Source organism: Neofelis nebulosa, chromosome 16 (assembly GCF_028018385.1).
Source record: "Neofelis nebulosa isolate mNeoNeb1 chromosome 16, mNeoNeb1.pri, whole genome shotgun sequence".
NCBI classification, from domain to species: domain Eukaryota; kingdom Metazoa; phylum Chordata; class Mammalia; order Carnivora; family Felidae; genus Neofelis; species Neofelis nebulosa.
In genome coordinates, this window is record NC_080797.1 from 32170677 (window position 1) to 32181415 (window position 10739).

General features: G+C 53.5%; 1 protein-coding gene across 1 annotated transcript; it reads left to right on the top strand.

Moving 5' to 3' along the window:
• The first annotated feature begins 9703 nt into the window (after positions 1-9703).
• Positions 9704-10435, top strand: LOC131497276 (reprimo-like protein). The gene has a single exon (XM_058703464.1). The coding sequence runs from the start codon at positions 9763-9765 to the stop codon at positions 10345-10347; it is 585 nt and encodes a 194-aa protein (XP_058559447.1). The 5' UTR covers positions 9704-9762; the 3' UTR covers positions 10348-10435.
• Positions 10436-10739: the final 304 nt, after the last annotated feature.

Below are 10739 nucleotides of genomic sequence, written 5' to 3' on the forward strand. Positions count from 1 at the left end.
GGAGGCAGCACTCCAGTCCACGGGGGGAGCAAGCCAGGACCCTGCTCCTCACGCTGGGCAGGAACTCAGGCCAAAGATCAAGTCAGAAGCCCTGAGTATTACTTAGGATTAAGTTGAGTTGACAGGAATGGAAAAACCCCAAGTGTCATCGGCTCGAATAGAGTAGAAACTCATTTCTCCCTCATGTTAAATACCCTGAGGGAGTCAGCCCACAGCCAGCAGGGCGCTCCAGGGGGCAAAGATGACAGCGAGGACCTAGCCTCCCCTGACTTGTTGCTCTCTTATCCTCGAGCATGACTTTGTTCCACGGCACAATATGGCTGCTGGAACGCAGCCCTTCCAGGCCATATCCCAAGTAACAGGAAAGAACAGAGGGAAAAGAGCACTCTCCTCCTTAGGGCAATTTCCAGAATTGTGCAGACTACTCCACGTACATTCTCTTGGCCAGAACTGAGTCGCGTGACGACACCTCGCTGCAGATGATGATGAGAAACAGACCCTTCATCTCCAACATCCATTGGCCCACTGGCGGGTCTGTACGTGAAGACCAGAGAGCATTTGTCCAGGGACTCATTAGGATACAAGGCAGACGTGAGCAGAGGGCTCCCAGCTTAGGCGCAGGTGCTTATGTCCCTGCTGTAGCTGCTTATGTCTCTGCTGCCCTAAGTCCTGGGACTTGGGCAGCATGGGGTCCTCTCAGTCCAACTGTGGGAGGGAGACGCTGTGGAGCCTAGCCATGGGGCCTGACCATTGAGTACCTGTCACCGCACAACAGCGGGCAATTTGTAGCTAAGCCCGGCACCGGCCCAGGGAGAAGCAGCAGCGGTAAGAAAGCAGGTGTGTTCATTGTCAAGGACAGGCACACACTCAAAGGCCAACAACTGCTCAATGCTGTGAAAAGCATCTTCAAGACGTTGAGTCTGGGGCCACAGACTGCCTTTTCTCAGGAGGCAGCGAAAGCCCTGAGGACAACGGCTTTTTTTTATTTCCTTAAAAAAAATTTTTTTTTTGCTATAGAATAACCTACACAGAGAAAAGTATACAAATCCTAAACGTATACCTCCACAATTTTCACAGAAGTAGACACACCCAAGTATCCAACACACAGATCAAAAAGTATGAGGCTTAGGTTAAGGTTAAGGTTAGGGTCAGGGTTAGGGTTGGGGTTAGGGTTAAGTTTAGGGTTGGGGTTGGGGTTAGGGTTAGAGTCTAGTATGGTTACAATCTAGTGCTGAACATCTTGTCTCTTATGAAGATTATAAAATCAAGCGGAGGGGGCGCCTGGGGGGCTCAGTAGGTTAAGCAGCCGACTTCGGCTCAGGTCAGGATCTCACGGTTCATGGGTTCAAGCCCCACGTTGGTCGGTGCTGACAGCTCGGAGCCTGGAGCCTGCTTCGGATTCTGTGTCTCCCTCTCTCTCTGCCCCTCCCCTGCTTGTGCTCTGTCTCTCTCTCTCTCTCTCTCAAAAATAAATAAACATTAAAAAAAATGTAGAACGTTACTACAACCCTATAAAAGGCCTCGAGCGTCCCCTTCCTGTTACTACCCCCCACCCTGCTCCCAGCATCTAGAAAATCTTTCCAGGCGATTCTATAGTCAATGCTGAGAATCGCTGCCTTTATAACAATGGTTATCAAACTTGGCTGCCCATCAAGTGGGCGAGCGTCTGCGTTTTGAGGTGGAAGGACAGGGACAGCTAAGAAGGCAGTGTGGTGCAGGGGAGAAGCCTGGGAGCCAGACAGGCCTGCCATGTCCTAGCTGTGTGACCTTGAACGAGTTCCTTCACCTCTCTGAGCCTCACCTGTGACATGCGAATACTATCACACACCCTGCAGAGTTGAGGCTGGGGGTGGGGGGGGGGAGGGGCAGGGCGGGGGGGATGTAAGTTCAGGCACATGTAGGGTCAGTATATGGCAGCCACTACTGTCCTTTTTATTAAAGGGGTACAGCCCCAGGAAGACTGAGAGCCCTTCTTTATGCTGATGGGACCCAATCTGGGATAGTGGATGCAGGGCATATTGATAGGAAGGTCAACAGGTAGTGATGATGAGAAGCCAGAGTCTTTCCGGGCAGCACGGGAAATTTCCAGGGCAGCAGGGATTCCGAGCCAGAGCTGATGAGCGGCGGCTGCTGGCTAGCACAGCTGCACGGGCACCGGGGACCGGCAGCTATGGACCCACTTTGGGCAAAGCCAATCCTTTTCCTTCTGCAAGAACAACTAAGGTGACTGCCTGCAGGCTCTCACTGTGAGCTGCTTGCGGAGAGAGAAGCAAACGTGGTTGAGCACCTACCTCGTGCCGGAAATTGCATGTTCGTGCCTCTGATTCTGTGATGTGGGCACACTCACCCCAGGAAACACTGGAGGAGGCTTAACTCAGCCTGCCTAACTCACGGAGCCCCGGTGTCTCCATGAGCCTGCCTCCCTGCTGGGCTGCAGTGGCAGGCGTCACAGATGATCTGGGAGCACCTTGTATGGATGAGGTGCTTGTTCCTGTATTTTATTTCAAAACAAAAGGTATACTTAAAAAAAGGGTTTTTTTTTTTCATGGTTATTTATTTTTGAGAGAGGAAGGCAGAGCACAAGCAGGGGAGGGGCTGAGAGAGAGAGAGGGAGACCCAGAATCCGAAGCAGGCTCCAGGCTCTGAGCTGTCAGCACAGAGCCCGACGCGGGGCTCGAACTCACAGACCGCGAGATCGTGACCTGAGCTGAAGCTGGACGCTTAACCGACTGAGCTGCCCAGGCGCCCCTTGATCACCTTGTTCTCGACTCCAGAACTTTGGCGAAGAGGCTTATAGAATGTATCAGGTGAAGAAGATAGAACTTTTTTGGTGTAAGTGACCAAAAGTCAGCTTGAGGTAGCTTAACTCACAAAGAGGGACTGAAAGGCTTACCAAGCTGTGTTACCAAACTGTGGGACAGCTCAGGGTTCCAAGTGCTGGGACTTTCTTTGTCTCATACCTGTCAAGCTGTTGTTCCCCGTTCTCTTCTCCTGTCAGCCCCTCGCAACCATCGGTCTGCATTCTGCCTCTGTGGACTTAACCCACTCTGGGTATTTCATATAAACGAAGTCGTACCACATACGACCTTTTGGGTCTGGCTTCTTGCACTTTGCAGAACATTTTCAAGGTTTGTCCACGTTGTGGCACGTGTCAGTACTTTGTATGAATCATGTCCCATTGTCTGGATAGATCACATTTTGTTTGCCCATTCATCTGTTGATGGATATTTGGTGCTTTGAGTCTACTTTGTGGCTATTGTGAGTAACACTGCTATGAACATTCATGAACATGCATTTGTGCCAGCTTTCAACCCTTTTGGGTATATACCTGTGAGTGGAATTGCTCATCACTGCCTTTCGCCTGGTCAACTGCAGCCCCCCACCCCCGACTGGTCTCCGCATGGTCGCAAGGGTGATCATTTTCTTTTCTTTTTCAAAAATATTATTTTTTTCTTCTAATAAATGAACATGCTTCTTATAAAAGCTATACATGTTCACGGTCAAAATTTTGAAAAATGCAGAAAAGGGTGAGTGAGTTGTGTGTGTGTGTGTGTGTGTGTGTGTGTATGTGTGTGTGTTTCCTACAGGGGAACGTACCTGACATTTACGGCCGACTTTAATAAAGTCTCTGGTGTCCTGGCCTGTGCACTCGTTAGCCTTCTCCCCTGACAGTCCTCTGCATTACCGCCCCACCCCTGGGTCCCTGCCACTACAGGCCGAGCTCCCGTGAGCTTCTAAGCCACCGCAGATGCTGTTTCTCTGGGATTGCCTTTCCTTGCCTGAATTTTCCTACGTGCCGTTTCTGACTCAGCTCTCCCTGTCACTGTTCCCCTAGCATGTCACACATACCTAAACGTGGCCAGGATCGCTGTGCCCAGGACAGTGGGAAAGGGAAGCTGATCCATGCAGGATGGGGTTGGGTTCCTCTGCTTGACTCTAAAGCGACACTGATCCCACCTCTCCCCAATGTGCCTTTCAAATACGCCCCACCGCATCTGAGCTGAGCAGGGATCCCCAGACTCCCCCCCGACCCAAGCCTTGTCGTTAGGGGTTGGCATCTTGCTACATTCCCCTGTTGTGACAACCGGCGGTGAGGCCGGTGCACAAATGGACAATCCAGAGGGATCTTTCTCTTCCTTTTTCCTTCCTCTGGGCTTGTTCTTTCAACAGGGGAGGCCAGATGCTTTGGAGTTTAATTACATGCTGCAGTTGGAAGAAAAGAATGCCAGAGCTGGAAAGGAAGAACCTTATTAGAAATAATAGCTACCAGCATTTATTGAACATTTATTCTGTGCCAGGCCTGTTTCCAGGCACTACCCCGTTCAGCCATCCCGACACTTTAGGGGGCAGGTGCTGTCATCATCCCTGTTTTACAAGGAAGGAAGAAAACTGAGACTCTAGGGAGATGACAGGGCATTTCCCAAACTGTGCTGAAAGGTACATCGTGCAAAAAATATTAGTTTGTGTTAGTTAAATGCTGCATCCTGCATCCCCTCCCCCGCCCCGCCCCGGGAAATTCACAATGCACACCAACATATTAAAGGCTCTGAGAAGTCCTGTATTAAACAGACCTCTTTTGGTCAGTGTCACCTCTAAGGGCCAGTTCACGGGACGCAGGTATTAATCATGCTCCTTATTTCACAGCTGGGGTAATGGGGGCCCAGGCAGCGCTCTAGGTGCAGACCAGGCACAGATCTTGGGCGCCGTGCTCTCTGAACCCCTCAGGAAATGTAGAGCCGAGGAAGGCAGACCATGGCCCGTCTGACCCACTACCTGTTTTTGTAAATGCAGTTTTACTGAAGATGATCTGATCCAGGTCCCTTGATTTACAGATGAGCCAATCGAGGCCCAGGGAGAATGACTAACTTGCTCAAGGTCACACAGTCAATTAGGGGCAGAAGCAGAAATAGATCCTAGGTCTTCCATATCCAGGTATTCTCCAAAACACAAATCGGACAGGTGGGGGGAGAGGGGGTGGGGGGAGGGGGGTGCGAAGCTCCACCATCCCCCATGATCTGTGTCTCAGCTGTCTGCCCTGCTACTTACACAGGCACTGCCCCCTTTCTACTACTGCATAGAAACCCCTTCTGTGTCTCTCCCTCCTGCTGCTTTGCGGGGGGGGGGGGGGGCCTCCTCTGCTTTCCACTTTGCATGGGGGACAAAGGCTGAACCTGACAATTGTGTTTATTTTAATTCTGTGAGAGGGGCAATAAAACATTATTAACTTCCCGTCTGCCAGGGTGAAACATGAGATCATTTGGACAGGAACCTGGCAGGAGGCAACCTTTACCGGCTCGGGGAGAGTTTGCCAAACAAATGAATAGCACACGCAGGATCCTAGGGGGTTGTTTGAGACCACTTCAGAAAATAAATTATGTCCAAAGGTTCTCAGACTCCCTGAAGTACGTTATACAACAGTCATGTATTTGCAGTTTTCAAGTGTTTCTGTGTGTAGTCTGAAAATCATTCGTATCATTAAAATGGCCCCAGGGCGCCTGGGTGGCGCAGTGGGTTAAGTGTCCGACTTGGGCTCAGGTCACGATCTCACGGTGCGTGGGTTCGAACCCTGCGTAGGGCTCTGTGCTGACAGGAATCCAGGGGATGGAGGCATCGTACTGACCTCGGTTGGCCAAGGCATGCCGGAGAGCTACAGGTTCATCTAGAAACAGCTGCGGGAACAGCGGGGCATAAACGGTGGCCTCAGGGTGGAGGCTCTTCCTGGGACAGCCAGACTACCCAGATGGCCTTTCCAGAGCGGGGAGATGCAGACTTGTCACTGAGGTGGAGGGTAAAAATAGTCCTGTGTGGGTGGCAGCTGGGCCCAGAGGCACCAGCTTCCTTGTCTCTAGAGGAGAGAAGGCAACCCAGTTGACAGACAACTTCTCAGGCTCCTGAGGCCTCCTGGAGGCTCTGGGGGCTGGGGGAGGGGCGTCTTTCCCTAACAACGAAGCCCACCCCACCCCCCTGGACGCACACCAAGGTCTGGAAAGAGCTAGGGTTAGGTTTTAAGGTAGAGAAGGGCTTAAATCCTGGCCATATCAGCTACAGGCTATGTCCTCAGGCAAAATTTCTCTCCTTCCAGAGGCTCCATTTTTTCATCTGTCAAATGGGGCTAATGGTTTCTCTCTATTAGGTTGCCATGAAGCTTACATAACAATGATAGCTAACCCACTGCCCTCTACAAGCTCACTCTTCCACCCCTGCCACACGTGGCCCACCGCCAAGCACGTTCTTCAAGAGGGGCTCTGTGGAAAGGTCTACCTGGGCAGAAACTGAGGCCTCAAGACAAGAGCTGTGTCAGGCAGCCATCTTGGAAGCCAACCCTTTACCCCCAGGAGAGCTTTCAAGTGACTGTGGCCCCCACCAACCCCTGGGCTACAACCTCACAAGAGACCCTGAGCTAGAACCACCCAGCTACGCCGCTTCTGGCTTCCTGGCCCTCAGAAAACTGTGAAATCATCAATATTTGCTAAATTTGGGGATGAGCTATGATGCAGCAATGATAACGAATATAATTTCCCTTTGGGGGCTATTATGAGAATTGAGACGGTGCACAGCAAATAGCAAGGAGACTTACTGGGACCAGGGGCTCCAGAAAGGGCAGAAGGCAGGAGGGAGCCCGAGGCAGGGAGCCTCTGGCCAGCACCAGGCCAGGAAGGCCCCTCCTCCAGGACTCTGGGGAGGAGTCTGAGAGACCAGATACACAGACAAACAGGGGCCACGCCATACAGAAAAACAGAACTCTGATCACTTCCTGTAGCAACAGCCAAGGAGGGAAACCACTCTCTGCTGCCATTAGTCTGGGAAGCCAAAGCATACCCGTGTAGTAATAGCCCAGACGCAGCCAAGACTGGACCAACAGCCGACAGCTTCCCTCATTTTGCCCCTGCTTCCAACGTAGGACAAACTGGGAAAAGCCAAACATGCTCCCCGAACCCAATCACATAGGGCACCCCCCTTTCTAGCGAGCACATCCACAGGTTCCATGCCAACAGCCTCTGAGCAGAACCTGAAGCCTTCCCTGTCTCCCATTATAAAGATCTCCTATTCCTCGGCCGGCCTTCAATTCTCTTCCAAACTCAAGCGATGGGGGCTGACTCCCTTGTGGTAGCGAGCTCTGAAAACACAGCCTTTGCTTGCTCTCACTTGGGTGGTCTTTGCTTACTTGCACAAGCCCATGTTCTCTCTCTCCCTTCCTGATCACAGGTCAAAAAGACAGCACCTTCCTCTTCCCCGCAGGTAGCTACAGAAACCAGCGCAGGAATGATGGAAGAGAGGGGCGTGGGAATAATTAAGAACATAGCTTTGGAACAGGACAGGGCTGGGCTCAAATTCTGCCTCTGATGCTTAACTAGCTGTGTGATCTTCAATAAGCCAATTAACCACTCTGAGCCTCTGTTTTCTCATGTCAAGAGGACAGTCCAGTGGAACCAAGGGCTGGTGTAACAGTGAGGTAATATATTTAATGCACTGAGCGTATAGTAGGTGCTTAATAAAGGGAAGGTCAGCCATCAGTCTCCTCACAGCCTCCTGCTGGAGTACGCAGGCCCCTAGACCCCACCTTTACTCCTCCCACCCCTGCTTTCTGTGCCACAGGCAGCCTGACCTCAGCCGGATGGAGTCAAGAATATGGGCTCCACGTCCAGAGTATATTATTCAAGGTCGGGGGTTGGTCTCAGGAGAACGATGGACAAAGGACATAACCAAGCATTTCTCTAAAGAAATCCAACTGGTCAAAAGCAGGGAACAAAATATCTCATCAAGAACCTGCTGTCTCCCTGTTCTATCCTGGCTCTGGGGGGTAGTCAGGGCAGGGAGACTCCTGCCCAGAAAATTGTGAGTGCCCTTGTCCCAAGCGGCTTTTCCAGGATGGAGGAAAGTGAGCCAGGTCTATCCGTCAATCTCTCCTGGGTGTCTCTGTGTGTGTATTTACGTGTGTCAGTTTCTTCATCTTTAAATGTTTTTAAAGTTTATTTATTTGGAGAGAGGCAGAGACTGTGAGTGGGGGGAGAGGCAGAGAGAGAAGGAGAAGAGAGAGCATCCCAAGAAGGTTCTGCACTGCCAGCACAGAGCCGGACGTGGGGCTCAGACTCAGCAAACCGCGAGACCGTGACCCAAGCCCAAACCGAGAGTCTGATGCGTAACCGACTGAGCTACCCAGGCACCCTTCTTCATGTTTAAAATGAGAAACTTAATAGCTTCCCAGGAGATACACACACACACACACACACACACACACACACACACACACGTGAATTAGTTCTAATGGCGGAGCGGTGGCTTTGAGATACTCCATGCTGGGGACATCCTGGGTACCCTCACACCCACTTGCCAAGCCCTTTCCATCCTCAGGTCTTTCCCTCCGCCACCACCAGCGGAATCTAAGCCTCCCACAGGATCTTCTGCCTGGACTCAAAGACTCCTAGATGCTTTCCTTCCTTCTCCACAGCTCAAAGAATGCAAATTATACAAGGATGAGAAACCATCCCACATCCCATAAACACAGGCAAAGATATGAAAATAATGACAATAACCAGGATCGGGGGCAATGCCCCCCGCCTTCCCCATAGGGCTGCAGTGTAAACTGGTTCGTTTCTGCAGAGCAATTTGGTAGGATGTAATCTTTGGATTCTGTGGGTCCATCGTTCAAAAAATCAAGAAAAAAATAGTTTTTGCATACACTTTGATACAGGCTCTTTATGGTAATATTGGTTCTGATGCAAAAAAAGGGGGCCAACTGAAATATCCAAAAATAAACATCTTCCTTAAATACATGGTAGTAGTCTCTACCCTTGAAACACCATTCCTTCACTAAAAATTGTATTACAGATCAGTAGTTCTCAAAGCAGGACCCGGAAGCAGCATGAACATCACCTGTGAGGGTATTAGTAATGCACATTCTGGGGCCCCCAACCCCGACATAATAAGTCCTCCAGAATATTCAGAACCACTGTTGTAGATGAATATTTATCACTACGAAAAGATACACAATTAAATGACAAAACAGTAGGTACTAACAATGCATCTCTATTTGAATAAATGTATGGAGACTCGCAAAGAAAAAAAGCCCAGATTTTGTACCAAGGTGGTAACGTCGACACTCTGGGGGGTAGGATTTTGAGGTTTTCGATTTTTTTTTTCATTTTGCTAATCCATACTTTCTAGTTTGCAATGGTGCGTTTTTTGCCAAAAGGAACGGGGGTGGGGGGAGACCTCAATAACTTCTTTTTGAATTAAAAACAAAAAATCAAATGGGGCAGGATGGGGGTGGGGTGGGAAGGACGAAGACAGCACGCCCCGCAGCCACAGCTTTCAGCCTGGGGACTGCAGCGAGGAGCGGGTAGGGGCGTGGCGGGACCGCTCGGACCCAGCGCCACCGCCCCAATGGAGAAGGGAGAGAGGAGGGCAGCCAACGCCAGGGGTGAGAGCTACTTCTCTGATGTCCAGGAAGGTCTACTGGGAGCCAAAGAGCGGAGCAGAAATTTAGGGCCGACTTCAGGAGGAGCTGAACCGCCACGAGCACCGATTCCCGGAATGGGCGCCTCGGGGAGATTTCCCAGCCCGAAACCCTCCGCCACTGCCCCCGGGGCGGGGCTGCCCGCTTCTCGGACCCAGAGGACTCCGGGGGGGTGGGGGTGGGGGGCGCCGCAGGGGGGGGGGAGCAGGAAGGAGGCGGGAGGGGGCGGGGCCGTTGCTAGGGGAGGGGCGGCGGGGCCGGCGAGCCGCGCAGCAGGCAACCGCGACCCGCGCTCGGCTTTCCGGATGCAGCTCCCGCGCAGCCTGTTGCTCGTTCCTCCGGGCCGCCGCTTCCCGCCCGGTGCCCAGGGCCAGGCGGCCCGAGGGGTGCCGGCGCGCGGGCGGCCTCCCGCCTTCCCCTCTCCCCGCCCGCGGATGGACCCCAGCATCTCCGAGAGCGCAGGCGCCGGCCAGCCTCCCCGCGCGCCCCGGCCGGCGCGCCGAGACCCCGGGCGCCGTGCTGCGATGAACGCGACCTTCCTGAACCACAGCGGCCTGGAGGCGGCGGGCGGCTTGGGCGGCTGCGGCGGCGGGGCCACCCTGGGGAACCGCAGCCACGGGCTGGGCACGTGGCTGGGCTGCTGCCCCGGGGGCGCGCCGCTGGCCGCCACCGACGGGGTCCCCGCGGGGCTGGCGCCCGACGAGCGCAGCCTGTGGGTGTCGCGCGTGGCGCAGATCGCTGTGCTCTGCGTGCTGTCGCTCACCGTGGTCTTCGGCGTGTTCTTCCTGGGCTGCAACCTGCTCATCAAGTCGGAGAGTATGAGCAACTTTCTGGTGGAGGAGCGCCGGCCCTCCAAGGACGTGGGCGCCGCCATCCTGGGGCTGTACTGAGGCCGCCTCGGCCCGTCCCCGCCAGCCCGGCCGCAAGCGGACGAGAAGGGAGACCGGGACCCTCGTGCCCCTCCCGGGCTCTGCCGCCGCCGCCGCCGCCTGGAGGGCCGCGCAAGGAACAGCGACGGGCCTCGGGGCGCCCCGGCCCGGGGACACGGTGAGACTCGAGGCGGTGGCGCGGGAAGGGACTTCCACACCCGGGTCGGTCCAGTGTGCGCTTCAGCGTAGCGGGGTGGGAGAGGTCGTGGGAGGCTGCGTGGGGCTGAGGTCACGTGCGGGGGAGTTTTGTGCGTACGTAGACGCGTCCGCGTGCGGGTGAGTTGCAGGGTGCGGCAAGTTGAGGAATTCGAATCCCTGAGCTCGTGGGCCGGATTTTGCATTTGGAAAGAACC